Source organism: Heterocephalus glaber, unplaced genomic scaffold (assembly GCF_053883595.1).
Source record: "Heterocephalus glaber isolate CG9 unplaced genomic scaffold, H.glaber_assembly_v1.0 deba00000809, whole genome shotgun sequence".
NCBI classification, from domain to species: domain Eukaryota; kingdom Metazoa; phylum Chordata; class Mammalia; order Rodentia; family Bathyergidae; genus Heterocephalus; species Heterocephalus glaber.
Window position 1 is genome coordinate 2,599,133 of NW_028258163.1, and position 18,524 is coordinate 2,617,656.

General features: G+C 40.1%; 1 protein-coding gene across 4 annotated transcripts in view; it reads right to left on the reverse strand.

Annotated features, from left to right (window-relative positions):
* Ganc (glucosidase alpha, neutral C) overlaps positions 1-18,524 on the reverse strand; it is a 71,640-nt gene that overhangs the window by 20,274 nt on the left and 32,842 nt on the right. For all 4 annotated transcript variants that reach the window (XM_021241863.2, XM_004861640.4, XM_013078403.3 and 1 more), the window contains 9 exons: positions 17,825-17,921; positions 16,765-16,945; positions 16,391-16,544; positions 12,272-12,507; positions 9,495-9,621; positions 7,724-7,803; positions 5,431-5,574; positions 4,131-4,227; positions 1,265-1,366 (listed from right to left, as the gene is read on the reverse strand). In XM_021241863.2, coding sequence (XP_021097522.1) covers positions 1,265-1,366; positions 4,131-4,227; positions 5,431-5,574; positions 7,724-7,803; positions 9,495-9,621; positions 12,272-12,507; positions 16,391-16,544; positions 16,765-16,945; positions 17,825-17,921 — 1,218 coding nt within the window. The remainder of the gene's footprint in view (positions 1-1,264; positions 1,367-4,130; positions 4,228-5,430; positions 5,575-7,723; positions 7,804-9,494; positions 9,622-12,271; positions 12,508-16,390; positions 16,545-16,764; positions 16,946-17,824; positions 17,922-18,524) is intronic.

The following is an 18,524-nucleotide window of genomic DNA, read 5'->3' on the forward strand; positions in this document are numbered from 1 at the left end:
TAGGAGGTGGGGTCTGGTCAGAAGAGGTGGTCACCGTGAGTAGGTAGGGTAGATCTGCCTTCCAGGCTCCTCGACTCTGCTTTCTGGCAGCCATGTGAACAGCTTTTCCTCTGCTATGCCCCTCTGCCATCCCATCCTCCCTTGTAGCCAGCAGATTATGTGTAGGGAACAGGGAAAGGGGACCTCTTGGAGAAGAAGCCAAGCTCGGGGGCTTTTGTCTTTGACGCTCAGAGCAGCCCTGATCAGACCCAAAGTTCAGCTTCTTCTCAAAGTCTCATTTTTCTACCTTTCCTGTATAATAGTTTAATTCGCCTTGTGCTGCTGTGGCTTGCAGGAGACTAGGACTCACTGCAGAGGTTCTAGTAACATCCCCTTTCCCTGTTCCCTACAATTATGGACTGAAAATGTGAGCCAAAATGAGCCTTCCTTCTTTTAAGCTGTGGGTGTTGGGTACTGGATCCCAACAACAAGAAAGTGACCAAGATGGACACACTGCCATTAATCCCCCTCAAAACACTGCCCCTCACTTTGACAACATGTATCCTATTGTTCTTGCCACTTTCTGAAGCAGTTTTGGAAGACCTCTTTGGTGAATGTTTTTAGTTGTGTTGTGGCTCCCTCAATGTCCTGAATCAATTCAAAACATTTATCTTTCATGGTCACTTGACTTTGGGAAAGAGCCAGAAGTCGCATAGTGCCAGATCTGGTGAGTAAAGTGGACAAGGACACACCAGATGTTTTCATGAGCCTGCCTTTCTATTGTACGGTGCTCAACAGCAGTGTTCAGCAAATTTCTGATCACACCTTGTAAAGACACTCATGAAAGAGGAGTTCTAGAACTGCTTCAGAAAGTGGCAAGCATGACAAGACAGGTATGAGTATATTGTAGGGAGATGAACAACAACGTATCTGTTACCGTAATAACTTTTTAAAATGTAAAGATTTATATATATTTTGGTCACACCCTGTATATGTTTCAGAAGGAGAAACTCAATTATCAAGTGCATCCCAGGACGAAGTGGTAAGGGAATCAGGGAAGGAAGCACTCTGGCTGCCCTTCTGACAACCTCATTTCATTTCCTCAATCTACACAAGACACAAGCAAATCTGAAGCCCCTCTTTCATTCTCCTGTGACCTGCTCCCCTCACTTTCTCCCAGCTTCTCTTCCCACAATTATCCCTGCCTCAAACAGCTAATGAGAAGTAACTGGTGAGCAGCTTGGACAAACACACACTTCAAGCCTTAGGACAGGACTTGTCTCACCTCCACAGAAAGAGATCCCAGTAATGCTGAGAGTGAGCAACATTGGGATGGAAATCTTCAGGTAACTCCATTCTGCTGTGTTGTCACCTGTCCACACTGCACCTTCGGTCACCAGTAACAAGGTTTTTAAAAAGTACAAATCAGCCCAAGAACTCAATTTCATATTTAGATTCCTTATTTGTAAAAGACAAATTAATAAAAAGGAAAAACATATATCTTACCTTTAAATAAATTCTAGATTTTCTAGAGCAAAAATACACCAATTTTCTTAAGTGAAAAAGTTATTAAAATTCATAAAACAAGCTACGAAGATATTCTGAAACTGTACTTATTTTTGAAGTACAATTCAAGTCTGAATATAGGAGATTTTTTTTTAGAAATGGGGATTAAATCTAGGGCCTCGTGCTCTAGTAGTAGTGCTAGGCAAGTGCTCTACCACTGAGCTGTACCTCCACCCTCTTTTTCCAAACAATTTAATTTTGAGAGAGGGTCTTACTAAGTTGCCCAGGCTGTCCTCATACTTGCAATCCTCCTGCCTTAGCCTCTCAAGTAGACTGGATTATAGGCCTGTGCCACCAGGCCCAGCAAGGAGGTATTTTTGGAGACAAAATTTACATGCAATAATGTACCTACTTTAAAGAGTTTGATGAGTTTTGAAAAATGCATATATCCATGTAGTCACCACCATAAACAAGACATAGAATTTGCAAAACTAGAAAAGTTTCCAAAACTACAAAAGTTCTCTCAAGATTCTTTGTGGTCAATAACTTCCCACTTTAGCCAACTACAGAAGCGATTTGATGAATTCTAATTTATAACATTTTTTTATAGTTCATGCGTTTTGTGTTCTAGCCCAGAAATCTTTTCCTATCTCAAACTCACAGATTTTCTCCTAAAGTGGTTTTGCTTATCTGTTTTAGCTTTTATAACTTAGGTCTATATTCCATTAAGTGGTATTGAGGCAGGTTTTGAGTTCAGGCAGTCTTGGCACAAATCCAGGGTTATGCTTTTCTTCATAGCTGGTAGGAGTTTGTGAAGATAGATTATGTCACTAAGATGATGTGTAAATGGGAAAAAAATCTTATTTTACTGTATCTTGAGTATTTCTGAAGTATTTCTATCTATCTTCTATCAAACTAGTTTTAGTAAATATTTTTAATTTCCCACAGAAATTTTGAGCTGTCTTATTGCCTGCCAAGAAAAATATTTCCAAGGGATTGTTCTTTTCAAATAATGTTCTTGTGATTTCTCCTTGACTTCAAGTGAGCTATGTATATGTCTACATAATAATTTTGAAATCTGCATGGTGACATTGTCATTCATTGAGAAAGCTCATGTAAGCCTGTAGGTGTTTTCCTGTCTCATGTGGTTGTTAACTCAGAATATCTCTCTAGTTACTGGTCTCAGTGCATGACTAAACAAAACAGAATTCTCTACAATGGTTTGCTACACACTGGGCAAAGGTGATGGCTTCACAGAGTACTGAAGACTAGGAAGTGGGCAATCACTCAAGAGATCAAAGGTAACAGTATTCACATCTTCTGTTATTTATTTATTTATTTATTTGGTACTGGGGATCGAACTCAGGTCCTTGTGCTTGCGCAGCAGGCGGCGAAACCACTGAGCTAAATCCCTGGCCCTACTTCTGTTATTTTTTAAAAGCTACTGCTTAGACATTTTTTCATTCAAATACATTTTTAGTGATGGAAAATGATACTCATATAAAATATGGAAAATAAAAATAGGTAAAAGAAGATTAAAACCACAATCACCAAGGTAAGAATTTTCTTTTTGGTATTTTATGACTTCTTATCTACCTACTTACTGATTTAAATTACCACCTTACATTTATATTTTATAAAATTATAAAATTTTATAAAATACCATTTTTTTCATTTATCATGATTTCACAAACATTTTCTCATGCAATTAAAGGTAACAGTTTGAAAAACTCATTTTAGTCTATTATGTGGATACACCACACTTTTATAACTATTGCCTATTTCTTACTTTTTTAGATCTTTTTTCTTTTCTCTTTGTCTCTCTCTTTCTTTTGTTCTTTCTTTCCCTTTCTCCTCTCATTCCTTTCTATTCTTTCTCCTCTCTCTGTCTCTGTCTCTGTTTCTCTCTCTCTGCTTCTCTCTCTCCCTCTCTCTTCCTCTGTTTCAAGAACTAGTGCTGTGGTGAGAATCTACATGAATCATTTCCTGAGATGCTAATACTTTGGCCTTTGGCTGAATATCACAGGGGCTGGTTTTCAAGGGTTGTACGGGAGGCCTAATAATGTCTGCAATACAGTAAGAGCTGGGTTCTTCAAATTAGTTACTTATAACTAATTATACAAGTTATTTATACAAGGACAGGGGACTTAAAATAGCCTTCCTACCACACGGTGGTTAAGATGAACTAGATCTATATTGGCTAGTAAACCAGATCCAGTTATAGATGACCCTGACCACAAGCAACAGGCAGGTCTATTTTCAGCACATTACCAAGTGAAACAGCTGGTTGAGGAAAATGTTAGAGGTATATTTCTCCGGTTTTGATAAGGCAAAGGGACAGGATCAGAGACAGCCATGTCAGCATATAAAACCGTAAAGGAAGATCACAAGTTGAGGTCATCTGGGTAATTTAGTGAGACCTATCTCAAAATACAATTTTAAAAAAGGGCTGGGATATAGCTCAGCAATTCTTGGGTTTAATCCCCAGTACCAAACCAAACCAAACTAAACCAAACCAAACCAAACCAAACAAAAAAAGCAGCAGCTCACTTCAGGGGCATCATCAACACAGTGGCAGTGTATAAATGATCAAAAAGACAGGTGGCTAACTTATGTTTTTCAGTCTGATGATATAGCCATCTTACCATACTTTTGTGATCCAGCAAAGAAAGAACGTGAAAGAACAAAAGGTCTCTCCTTTCCTTTAGATCGCTGTATCAGTCCTTCTGCAGTAGCCATTTGCTGTAAAGTCAATGGAGAAAAATTTCAGTGATAGGGTTAGGGCACTGTGCCAACCATCAATAAGCTACTTAACATGCAAAAAGTAAATAGTAGGTGGGAATGTGCAATGGAAAACATTAAAATCCATCAAATCATTTTCATGGTATAATGCAACCAATCTAATTTCCCCTATTAAAAGAATGAAAAAAATTTTATTGACAATCTCAATGAAATAATAGAGAACAGGACTAGGGAGGTAGCTCAGTGGTAGAGCACTTGCCTAGCATGTGTGAGGCTCTGGTTCAATCCCCAGCACTAGGAAAAAAAATAATAGTAAGTAATCAGCTAGCATTTATTTGTTTATTCAATGTTTACTATTACTAGGCATTTTATAATAATTCTTATATAATCTTATAATAATCTCTGAGATAAGTATTTTTTGTTGGTGAAAAAAAAAATCAGAGAGGATAAATGACTGGCCTCACCCTACATAAGACAATTCTCTAACTCAAGCAGTTTGCAGTTATACTAACAGGCTGTTAGAGAACTAAATACATACTACTTGAAAACTGTGCTATCTCTAGTCAGCAGCTCCCACTGAAAAATACTAATTGGTGGGAGGGCCAAGGGAATATGGTCAAATTCTGAAAATAACAAAGAACCAAAGGTATAAATTATGGCAAGTGATTGTCAAATCACTTATGGATGTGATTGGCAAATAAAATACAATTCTACCACCTTTATTGAGAAGAGCAAGCCCTTAAGGAAAGCTTTCTACATTTGAAAAGCATACTTATTAAAATTACACATCTGTATTCTAAATCTTACTCCCCTTGTGTGAATAATAGGCTTGCTGTATTGGGATATTTGTGAAATTTTAAAACATTTGTTTTAATTACCTTTGTTAGTACATTTACGTACTACCTACATTAGTAAAATTTTGAGATAGTATCTAATGCAGTATACTAATGGCTCTTATTAAGGGAGATGTTTCTATGTTTCATTAATTCACAATATTTAAAATTCATCAAGTTCATTATGGAAGGAAAAGAAGAAAAAAGAAATAATAAAAAGTCTTATATTGGTTATAATCTAAGACTCAGCTGCAGTTGTCAGAAAAGACACACAGAGACATGAGCATGTATGTGGCTATTACAAAGAAAATGTCTTTCATCCCACTAGGCAGGGCACCTGAGTCCAGCTGGCTTCTTTCAGATGTCTTACCTGATAATAACCATAGATGTTGTGAAGTTCTCTGTGCTCCCAGTTGCCATGATGAATAGCATTCTTTTGCATGGTTTGTTCTGGCCCTCGAAAGACTGAGGGCTCATTCATGTCATTCCATATGAAGAGAATATCCGTAGATCCCTAGGATGTAAATCCTAATCATAAAAATACTCCCATAGTACTGATATGTAATAAGATAGCACTTCATATTCTTCTCTCCTACCCCATTTAATTTACTTATTTACTATGTTTACTGGGCAGGGAATTTTGTCTGTTTTGTTCAGTGACAAATACCAAACACCTAGAATATGGTTCACAGAAAGTTCTCAATAAATATACGTTGGTAGACGAAAGAATGCTGCACTGTACTGTCTGTGAACTATATACTGCCCAGCAAATTCATTCAGATCTCTCTGGAGAACCCCTGCCAGAAAGGTTGTGAATGTTCACAATGAAGCTCTCTATCATCTGTCATCTGCTACAACTCTTTTTTGTTTTGTTTTGTTTTTTGATACAGGGTCTTGCTACGTAGTTCAGGTGGCCGTGAACTCACTATGTATTCCACGCTGGCCTTGGACTCACGGAGGCCCTCCTGCCTCAGCTTCCTGAGTGCTGGGATTACAGGCGTGCGCCACCACGCTTGGCACATCTGCTACAACTCGTAATAAAGACAATTATAGCTATGCGTTACATACAAGACTTTTTTTCCTAGTGCTTGCAAAGTTTTGACAACTTAAGCTATCTATTTGTTAGCATGATCTATAATTTGTGTTCTACATGGAACTGTCCAATTTAGAGTGGGAAGGAACAGGTGAGTCATCCAGTCAATGTGGTGTTATAATCCCTTTTACAGAATCCCTAGCTTTGGCAGCTCATCCCATTATTTTCTGAATGCCCTGTTGCTTGTAACATCTGTTCACAAGGCCTAGTTTGCCTTCTGGGGTGCCACAGAAGACATCTCCTGCCTCACTCCCACGTTAGGGAGTTTGACAAATGCTGGGAATGGCTTATGTGGTCTCCTTTGACTCCTTACTTTCTACTCTTTCTAAACAAGTGTGCTTCTATGAACATGACTAAGTTTCCAAATATGTACCTTAACTGCTCTTTAGCACCCTCTAAAGCAGGGATTAGCAAGCTTTTTTTTTTTTCGGTACTGGGAATCGTACTCAGGACCTTGCATTTGCAAGGTAGGTGCAGCAATACTGAGCTAAATTCGCAGCCCCGCAAGCCTTTTCTGGTAAAAGACCAGATAGTAAATATATCTAACTTTGCAGGCCATAAGGTCTCTTAATTACTTAATTCTGTCATAGTAGAGCCATAGATGATAGTGAAGTGAATAAACATGACTGTATTTGGCCCAAGAGTTGTCTATCCCCATTCTAAATTTTTTGCTCTTGTCTTAATACTCAGAAAACAGTGTTTAGAAGATAAGTTAGAAATTTAGAAGTTAAGAGCTAGGCTTGGCAGATAAACAGACTTGAGTTAGAATCTTTGGTAAATCACTTACAGGATGTATGACCTTGGAAGGTACGTATGTATGTATGTATGTATGTATGTATTTATTTATTGGTACTGGGAATCGAACTCGGGTCCTTGCGCTTGCGCAGCAGGCAGCGAAACCACTGAGCTAAATCCCCAGCCCCTTGGAAGGATTTTAAACTCTCCATGCCTCAATTTCCTTATCTGTGGGATTAGATTTAATTATAGCTCCAACTTCGGAGGGTTATTATGAAGAAAAATGGTATAACACACAGAATAGTGCTTGCCACATAGGTTGCAATTATATGTGTTAGGTATCACCATCACCAAAAGCATCATTATCAATATTGCCAAAATTGTTTGAAAACAGTTGTCCAGGTTTGGAGACATGGCCTTTTTAGTTCTCTATGATTCTCATAAGATTTTTATATAACCAATAAATACTTTACTTTTAGTGACATATTATAGTTTATATTTTCACATTTATGATATCTCTTTAATGGTTGTAGAATGCTATTTTATATTAAAATGTATTTAGTAACTTGAAAATATAACACATCTGTTACAATGTACATTGGTATATTATAGAGCCGATTATAGCAGAGGTCACAACTCACAGCTTTTGTGCATTTAGTCATGCATGTGGCACCTCTCACAGCACTGTCCACCCGAGACTACTGTGGTGGGCACCTTTGGCTTTCACACAGGAATCACATGTCAAGAGCTACTCAGTGAAGCAGAGTAGCTATTTCATCACTTTTCTTTCATTCGTTCAAGTTAACTAGGAAAGAGTAAAGGAATAAAGACCAACCTGATAAGCAGGGAAAGCAAAAAGACCTGAATACCACTCTCTGACCTTGGGATTGGTGAAATCCAGGTAAGAGGAGAGACCTGTTGAGGCAGAGCAGTAGACACCCTGTTAGGAACAGTGATCTTCACAGTAAGATTGTTGTAAAGAAGACAGCAGATGCAAGAACTGGATAATCAATGGGCACCTTACATCAAACCTAAAAGAGATGAGAGAGGCATTCTCTGCAAGAGATGAATGAAGGTGGTACTGGACTCCACAGGCAATCTCTAGCCCTTCCAACACCAGAGTCCCAGGGGAATGTTGATGAACAGCATCAAGACAGAGCCTGTCCTTCACTAATGGTCTAGGACAGTCCAAGTAAGGCAGGCAAGGATACTACAGTGGCCCCTCAGTTTCTAAAGACAATAGAGACACCTGTTCAAGTGATCCCAAGGGAGAAAAGGGAGGCTTTGGGTTCTTACACAGTGCGTGGATTTGTGGTAGTTCTATGGCACGACAGAGGGGCAATTTCCTTTTTTTTTTTTCAATTTCCTTTTGTTTTAGGGGAATTACCACCATGGCTTTAAAACATTTTGTTTTGTTTTGGGTTTCTGTTTGTTAGTTTGCCTTTTGAACCCAGGCTGACCTTCAACTCTTGGTGATCTTGTGTCTCAGCCTCCCAAGTACTAACTAGAATTACAGGCTTGCACCACCACACCCAGTTTAAACTAATAGCTTTTTTTTTGGTACCGGGGATCGGGGATCAAACTCGGGTCCTTGCACTTTCGAGGCAGGCAGCAGAACCACTGAGCTAAATCCCCAGCCCAAAATTACACTCAACTCTTTTTTTTTTTTTCTGTACCAGGGATCAAACTTGGGACCTTGCACTTGGGAGGCAGGCAGTGGAACCACTGAGCCAAATCCCCAGCCCGAAACTAATAAATTTTGAAATGGAAAATCTGTTGTTGCCCGAAGTAGCTTAGGTTACTCCTGAAAGTCTGGGAAGTCAAAACCATGGCCTAGGGGTGTGGAATGCAGCTCAGCAGCACAGTACCTGCCTGGCAAGTAAGTACAAGGCCCTGAGCTCCCCAATACAAAACAAACAAAACAAAAAAAATGATGGCCTAAAAGACCAGAGAGCAATCACAAGGGATAGCCCGCAGGACAATTTTTTCCTTTCCTCCCTCCCTTTTCTCACTCCCTACTTCTTATGTCTATTTGCTTAGAAAAACAGCACGCTGGGGCAGCGATTTAGCTCAGTGGTTCCACCGCCTGCCCTGCAAGCGTTAAGGACCTAGGTCCGATCCCCAGTACCACCAAAAAATTAAAACAAACAAACAAACAAAACGGGCCGGGGATTTAGCTCAGTGGTTCCACTGCCTGCCTTGAAAGCGCAAGGTCCCGAGTTCGAACTCCAGTACCAAAAAAAAAAAAGAAAAAAGAAAAACAGCACGCCACTGAAGTTTGCTTTTTATTAGTAGTGAATTCACTTGATTACTAGTTGAAATTCATCCAAAGCAATCAATACCAGATTTTATGAAAGACACTAAAGAAGGCAATACCATCTCTTCCTTAAAGGCGCTTAAAATGCAGCTAGAGGAGTAAGGGACATCTACAAGGAACAAGAATGACAGCCATAAGGGCTGGGGATTTAGCTTAGCAGCACCGCACCTGCCTTACAAGTGCAAGGCCCTGAGTTCAAGCCCTGGTACCCCCTCCCCCCAAAAAAGAATGGCAGCCATGTGGCATCCATTAATTGGAACTGAACAAGTAAGCATATAAAATAACATACCAGGCCAGCACACTCCTTCAAAGTCACCTCCTTCACAAGTTCTCACAAAGAAGCCCTGCTCTTTGGCCTTAGTGTACACTGAATAGTCAGGATCTACCTTGATGTGGGGGTCACTGATGACCACAAGCTGCCAGGACATAAAAGGTTGAAGATCTCATCAGTTTTACATGACACATTCATTTATAAATTTTCACCATAGTTTTGGGGTTCAAATTTCTTTTCAGTCACAACTACCACTCATATTAAAATATTTCAGATATCAGTAAAACTCTATCACCCTTCACATGATCATGGAAATTTAAATTGATATCAAAACCAGACCAATATTCTTTTGTAATTATTGCTGCCTAACCAATACATATTCTTTTTTTTTTTTCTTTTTGGTACCAGGGATTGAACTTGGGACCTTGCGCTTGTAAGGCAGGAGCTGGAACCACTGAGCTAAATCCCTGGCCCACCAATACATATTCTTAAGAAGGCATTTATTAAGCTGTCTGTCTGTGATGCTGGGTGCTGGATGCTATACTCAAAGGACTAAGAGGCAGAGTCCCAGTTCCCTAGACACTTAGAGGCTAAGACAACAGTGATAAAAGCAAAAAAAAATTTTTTTTTTTTGGTATGGGGATCGAACTTGGGTCCTTGCGCTTGCGAGGCAGGCGGCATAATCACTGAGTTAAATTCCCGGCCAAAAAAATTGTTTTTTGAGACAAGGTCTCGCTATGCAGTTCAGGCTGGCCTTGTATGCACTATGTAGTACAGGCTGGCTTCAAACTCGAAGCAATCCTCCTGCATCAGCCTCCTGAGGGCTGGGATTACAGGTGTGTGCCACCATGCCTGGCTATAAAAGCAAGTATTAAAGAAAGCAAAAGAAAAACATTTTTAAAATGTACAACCCCAAGCCCAAAGATACAGGCATACTGAGGACGGAGACCTGAGAAAAGCAGGAGTCACAGCTCCAAGTCTCTAACATCTCTCCTTGTCTTTCTAATACAGCATATCCACCTTGCTGAGGTCTTCAATACCTCTTTATTTGGTTAAAACAATCTTTTAAACGTCTCCACTCTAATCCGTCCTACATACTAAAGTTTAATTTTCCATCGTTCAAAAGCTTCAAGATGTCTAATTATGGTAAAATATACATAACACAACTGTACCATTGGAACCACTGAAGTGTATCGTTCAGCAGTGTTAAGTACATTTACAGTCTCTAGGACTCTTTTCACCTTGGAAGACTGCAACTCCATACCAGTTAAACAACAAATTTTATTCCCTCCTGGCAACTACTTTACTTTCTGCCTCTATAAATTTTACTAACTCTAGTTACTTCAAACTAATGAAATCACACAGTATTTGTCTTTTTGTGACTGACTTACTTCAGTTAGTTTGTGTCCTCAAGGTTCACCCACGTTGTAATGTATTAGAATTTCTTCCTTTTTAAGGCTGAGTAACATTCCATTGCATGTGTGATCCACATTTTAAAACATTTTAATTTTTTTATCAACTCACATATCTAGAGACACTTCAGTTGCTTTTATCCTTTGGCAATCATGACTAATGTTGCTCTAACCAAATATTTGTTTGAGTTCCTCTTCTTTAAAAAAATTCTCTCCCTTTTCCCCATACTGGGGATGGAACCCAGAGCTTTTGCTGTGATCTACATCTCAGGCCTTTTTAATTTTGAGACAGGTTCTCATTAAATTGCTAAATTGTCCATGCTGGCTTGAACTCTTGATCCTCCTGCCTCAGCCTCCCAGAGTGCTGGGATTACAGGTGTGTGTCACCACACCCAGATGAGTTCCTGCTTTCAATTCCTTTGGGTAATGAAGTGGAATTGCTAGATCAGATGGTAATCCTATTTTTAATTTTTTAAAGAAATGCCATATTTTTATAGCAGGTGCACTATTTTATCTATATTCCCATTAATATAGAATAAAGGTTCCAACTTCTCTATATATTCAGCAACATCTGCTATTTTCTGCTTTTTTAAAAAAAATTGAAGACCTCCTACTAGTGTTTAGTGGTATTTAATTATAGTTTTGATCTGCATTTCCCTAATAATTAGTTATGTTGAGCATCTTTTCATCACATGCTTGTTGGCTGTTTCTATTCATATATTTTGCTTTTTTTTGTTTTTGTACTGGGGCTTGAACCCAGGGGCTCTGTGTCACTGAGCCCACTCCTTTTTTACAATTTTTTTTATTTTGAGACAGGGTCACTTTAGGTTGCCCAGGCTGGCCTCAAACTTTAGATCCTGCCTCAGCCTCCTGGGTAGGTGGGATTACAGGTGTGTACCACCAAGCCCCACTTTCTCAAGCCACTTGCAAACCAGCTGGAAGGTGGCCCTGCCCCCTCAGCAAGTCTCACTATGTATGTGTGGAATAGTTCTTCACACACTGCTGGTGCATGTGTACTATCATCAGTTTTGACACAGGAGCAAATTTTGAGTGTGTGCATGGCACCTCATCACGCTGCTACAGGGCCACAGTAGCAAAGGGGACCAGACCTGCACGGCCCCTTCATCATTCTGGGGCCTCAGACAACCGAGGGAGAGCTGGAGGGCAGCATCGCCTTTTCACCATTCATCTCTGTCATCACGGAAATGACAAGATCACAGAAGTTAGGGTTAAATTTGAAGGTACTATTTTCATGGCCTCTTTATTTATTTATTTTTATTTATTTTTCTCAGATGGTCTTCCTCTGCTAATGTGTCAAGAAAAATTTTAAAAACCTTAAAAAGCTTTGCAATTTAAAAGTTCCAAAATGGTGGCTTATTTTACCTTACGTTTTTTGCTCCTAAGCAGCTCTTGCATTCTTTTGGGGTTTGGGAATCTTTTTTTATCCCAGGTGAAGTATCTCTTGCCCTCGGTGTGCTCTATGTCTAGCCACATGACGTCATAAGGAATGTCATGGTCATCAAATCCGGCATCCACTGCCCTGACATCCTGCTCATCCTCGTAGTTCCATCGGCACTGGTGGTACCCCAAGGAGAAGAGAGGAGGCATGACTTGAGTGCCTACAAGAGAAAGATGACGGCCGAGTCAGCGACCATCATAGTGATCATTCTTCCTTGGTAAATATTTCCTCAATGCTGCAGGGTATTGGCACTGAAAGCAGTCTCTACTACCTTCCGGGAGTTACAATTTGGGTGATGAGGCAGGCATGCACTCGGGAGGCTGAGGCAGATCAACTGCCATGAGCTTGAGGCCAGCCTGGGCTAAGAAGTGAGTTTGAGGCCAGTCTGAATTACATAGCAAGACCCTGTCTCAAAAAACCCTAAAAACCAAAAACACTTTTCCCTAAGGTATAATTGCTATGTTAAAGGTATTGACCTAATGTAGGAACACAAAGAGGTTAATAAATTTTGCCTGTGGTGAAGTGGGGGTCATGAGAGGCTTCATGGAGTAGGTGACCCTGGTTTGGATCTTGAGGAATAAGGAGAAATATCCCAGAGATGGAGAACAAATAGAGTATTCCAGGCACAAGGAACAACTGCAGGGAAGATCATGACAGGCTTAGGGAAAAATAGATACCTCAGGGTAAGAGAGGCCAAGAGAAGATGAAACCAGAGGTCAATTTGTAAAGGGTCCTGTAGTTTAGGAATTCTACATCTTCTTCTACAGGAAGCCAACAGAAATTTGGCCAGGTGTAACCCTGGAAAATTTGTTTTATACAATTAAGTCGGCGGCTGGACATGTAGCTGAGTGGTAGAGCATTTGCCTACCACTAGCATGGATGAGGCCCTGAGTTTGTTCCAAAATACACCTTAAGAAATTAAGGCAGGAAAGTGTTAAGGCTGACTGAAAGGGAAAGGGACTGAAGTTAGGAGGACTACCGGGAAATTACTGTGAGAATGTCATAAAGGACTTCGGGTAGACCATTTGTATTTACCTTCTCCTGAAGCCTCACTAAAATCAGAGTAAATAAAAAAGGAATAAAGGGCCGGGGATTTAGCTCAGTGGTTCCGCCACATGCCTTGCAAGTGCAAGGACCCGAGTTCGATCTCTGGTACCAAAAAAAATAAATAAATAAATAGAAAAGGAATAAAGCTACAAAAACAAAGAGAACAGAAGAGGAGTCATTTCAACAAAAATGTGGAAGGTGATGGGCAGAGGTGGGATAGTAACTGCTGAGCACAGCCGGGGCAGCTCCCCCAGGGTGCTTGTGAGGGGAATGCGGATGAGAAAAGCTCATCCCTGCTCCTAGATCCCCTGAAGGCAGGAGAGCGCCCCTACTCGCCCCTCATCAACAGCATGTAAGACATGCAGGCACACAGAGCGTCCAGGCAGAATCACACTTGAGGAAAGCCTTTAAAATTAGAGACAGGAACTCAATAAAGAAATACAATAAAAAGATCTCTCAGAAAAGAAGGACAATGCAAGAAACCAATCAAAACCTTATCCTTCATGTCTCTAGAAGTGAAAAAGAATATTGTATCCATAAAACAAGACCAGGATATCATAAAACAAGCATAAGCTTTTAGAAACAAGGAATAATCAGAGGATAAGAAAGTGCTCCTAGACATTAGAAATATGACAGCATAAGTGGAAATCCTGGAAGATAAAATTGAGAACATTGCTTGGCAAAAAGGCAAAAAAGTGAAAGAAGGTTATAAAATCAGGAGAGGAGAAAGAGAAAAAGGAGGAAAGAAATTATGAAAGGCATAATATACAACTGTTTCCCATAACTGAACAACACAAATCTCAAGACTCAAAGGGTCCAGCAAAATAATTATTTTATTTTATTAAAAAAATTTTTTTCTGGTACCAGGGATCGAACTCCGGTCCTTGCGCTTGCACAGCAGGTGGCGAAACCACTGAGCTAAATCCCCGGCCCAAAATAATTATTTTAAAAGATCTGCATTGAGGAATTTCATTATAAAATCTCAGAATTTTTTTCTTTTTTTGGTACCGGGGATCAAACTCCGGTCCTTGTGCTTGAAATCTCAGAATATTAAAGAGAAGGTATTTCAGAGAGAAAAGATAGGTCATATGCAAAGCAACAGAACTAAGAATGGTTTGGGAGGAAGAAGCCAGAAGACAATAGAGAAACGGTCAAATTCTGCCCAAAGAATTTTCAATCTAGCCAGCCAAATTATCAACCAAGGGAGAAGACAGGAAAAGGGATGGCTTTATATCTGAAAGGAGGCAAAAGTATGCATTTCCATTTACTAATGACTTCTTTCAGGAATGTTCTGTAATTTTCAGTGTTCAAGTCTTTCACTTCTGCTATTGTTTGGGTCTGGAGTGTTTCCCAAGTGGCCATGGACATGGCCCTCAGATGAGCATGATGGGAGGTGATGGCAACTTTAAAAGGTGGGGCCTAGAGGTCTTCAGGTCTTTGTGACCTGCCCTCCAAGGGGACTGTGGGACCCCAGTCTCCTCTCTCTTTTGCTTCCTGGCTTTGAGGTGAGCATTTTGCTCTGCTATGCATTCCAATAATGACATACTGATTTGATATGGGACCAAAGCAATGGGCCAATCAATAATGGATTGAGACCTCCAAAGCTGCGAGCCAAAATAAACCTCTCTTTATAAGCTGGTTGCCTTAGGGGTTTGTTACAGTGATGTAAAGTTGACTAATACAACTTCTTTGGTTAAGTTTATTACTAGATATTAGAACTGTTTTCTTAATTTCTTTTTTAGGATTATGTCATTGCTAGTGTATAGAAACAGAATTGATTTTTGTGTTTTGATCTTTTTTTTGGGTACCAGGGATCGAACTCAATCCCAGCACCACCCCCTTTTTTTGTGGTACTGGGGATCGAACTCAGGACCTTGCACTTCCAAGGCAGGCGCGGTGCCACTGAGCTAAATCCCAGCCCCCTTTTTTTGTTTATTGAGACAGCATCTTACTATGTAGTTCAGGTTGACACTGAACTTTCTATGCAGCCCAGGATAGCTTCAAACTTGCAGCTTTCCTCTTGCCTCAGCCTCCCATGTCCTGGGATTACAGGCATAGACCACCATGCTTGGCTTGTATTTTGATCTTATATCCTGAAACTTTGCTGAATTTACAGCTCTAGTAGTTTTGTTTTTTCTTTTGGTGGATTCTTTGAGGGTTTCCATATATTAGATAATATATCTTAGTCACTTTCCTCAATGCTGGGACAAAATACCTGACACCCACAAGTTAAAGGAGAGGTTTATTTTGGTTCATGTTTTAGAAATTTCAATCCTTGCAGGGTTGACAGAACAGTGGAAGGGCCTGGGCAGAGGAAAACTGCTCACCTCATGGTGGATAGGAAGCAGAGCACAAAAGGAAGAGCCAGGGAGGGAGATTTACCCTCCTCCCAGGCCACACCCGCACTGACCTACCTCTTCTGACCAGGCTCCAGGTCCTAACAGCACATTTAGCTATAAACTCATCAATGGACTGATCTACCAATGAATACAGCATCTCCGTGACCTAATCACCTCCCAAAAGCCCTGTCAATGATCACATGAGGCTCTGGGGTACTTTTGAGGCAAGTGCCCTACCACAGAGCTCTATCCCTACCAGACTTGCACTCTTTCAAAGGTAAAGTGTTTTATTTCTAAAACCAGTAGTTTATTGTATTTTATTTTTTAAAGGAGTAGTATATTTTAACACAGAAGAAAATATACAAAAGTTCAGGTTAGCTATTGGTCGTCTGAGTTAGAGGTAGATTAATACCCAGAGACTAGAGGGAAGGCAAATGTCAAGTACTAGGGGTTAGGGAGTAGACAGTTCTAGATGTAGTGTAATGTTTAACCGGGCTGAAAGGGATGAGGGGAGGAGGAGGAATGCTGGTTAATTAAAATGCTGAGGTAAATTGTTTATAAATTCTATATAGTGTGAAACAAAAATTAACTTACAATGATAATACATGGGAGAGGAAATAGAATGGAATGGAAAATGTCACTTCTGTAGGCAAATACCTGTCAGGCATGAGTACTGCTTGAAGATGTCAGAAGGTGTTGGTCCTGTCAGCAGAAAAACATCAATGATTCCACTCTCGGATATCCAGTGCACATCGGTTCGAGATCTGACTTTTTGTTTAGCAGCAGCTGGGCCCACTTGGGTCAGTGTGTACTGGAAAAGGAGTGGAATGAAAACCCGAGAAATTTCTCTCTAACCTACAACACCCGATTATATGTCAGTCTGTTCTTTTAGTACTAGTGACATTCACTGATTACACTGCAATACTTTTGGTGGCAGAGAATTGCCACCACACAAAAAAAGAGCTCTGACTACCATCTAGTAGTTGTGTTTCTTCTGTAAGTATGACATGCAGCCATGATCCACAGCTCACCTCTGCTGCAGGCTCTGTATTGATCTCCACCAGTGTTTCTGAGGCATTCAGCCAGAAAATGCCTATAGTCCTGTCCAGTTTGTGGGCTAGGAGATAAGGCACTGAACCATAAATGCCCATTTTGTCATGTATTTGATATCCATAGACATCCAGGTTATAAAGACGGTAAGCATCTCCATCCCTAAAACGACAATAAGGATTATCATGTTATCATCACAGATGTATCATTTATGGATAGAACACTTACCACTTCCCTAAGGGTTTCCTGAACCAACCTGGGTGAATATGACTCTCCTCCTTTGGTTCTTTTGGCACTCCTGTATCTTAGCTATCTTTTCTAAACCTCTCTTTTGAGGGGAGGTCTCCCATGACACCTCTACAATAGCAAGCACACACTAAGCATTCTCTGATACATTTTGTGAGTACTTCTCTGTAGCTAGAACAAAAGGAGTGTCTTAACATCTTTCCCCACAGCAGAGTCAGGAAAGATCAGAACTGAATTAGGGTGGGGGTGGAGTACAGAACCAGGTTGATATGAGAGCAGCACAGGTTCTGATGGACTTGCCTGTCAGGTAAGCAGTTCTGGAACCTGACACCCTTTGTCAGACTCTGTTTCTTTCTCTCTCTCTCTCTCTCTCTCTCTCTCTCTCTCTCTCCCCCCTCTTAGTCTGATGCCTCTCACATCTGTTACTAGTATAAGTCTGAAATGATCTCCCCAAGGGAATAACATGAGATGCCATACTTTTCAGCTCTCTGGATCACTGTTCTATTTAGGTCAGTGATCTTTCACAGTACATTTTCCCAAGGTTCCACAAAAAGGCCTTTCAAGATAAGCCCAAGACCTAGAGAGAAAGATCTCGTGCTTCAATCAGAGCAGCTTCCTATTTTTGGTTCCTCTGTACTATTAAGTTCAGTATTATAGTTTTTATAATTGTGTTTTTTACCAAAAAAAAACCAAGCCCTGAAAACTTCTGCTTTGGGTGACCATTCAAGGAAGGTTCTTAAAACTCTACAAACAGTATCAAACTAGTCTTCTGTAAGAATTTTTGTTTTCACTTACCTAGTATTTTTAAGCTGGTGTGATTCTGCATGCTGTGGGATCCCATAGACATGTTCAAATCCATGCAAGGAGAAATCTAAACCAATGGAGGCAGGACCTGTGAAAACCAGAATTCTGATTTAAGTTTTGCTTCTCAAGAGGACCATCAATTAAGGAGATTCTGTTGGTTGAGCAGAGCAAAATGACTAGACCAAGGGTAGGGAGACCTGAACCTGGCTTGATCAATCAGCAAATGCTCTGCCCTGACTCTGTAAGACACTGTATTCAAGCACTGTTGGAACATCAGGCAAAGCTCTCTGGTCACTTTTATTCATGTCGCCTTAGGGCTGGGGATTTAGCTCAGTGGTTTTGCCGCCTGCTGCGCAAGCGCAAGGACCCGAGTTCAATCCCCAGTTCAAAAAAAAAAAAAAAAAAAAATCTAGTGCTGAGATAGCCATTAATTCTATATTCATGTCGCCTTAACTGTGTGCTAAAAAAAAAAAACAAATCTAGTGCTGAGATAGCCATTAATTCTATATTTATGTTGCCTTAACTGTGTGCTAAAGCTGTGTCCTCATTTATAATAAATGCATCTCTTTGCTATTTGTAAAATACATTTACAACGTTTTAGGTTCTTTTCCTCATTGAAATTTTTGTAAAGTACATCATATACTTCTTTGCTCTAGGGAGCAAAGACTATTGAGCACTTTTATGTGAATGA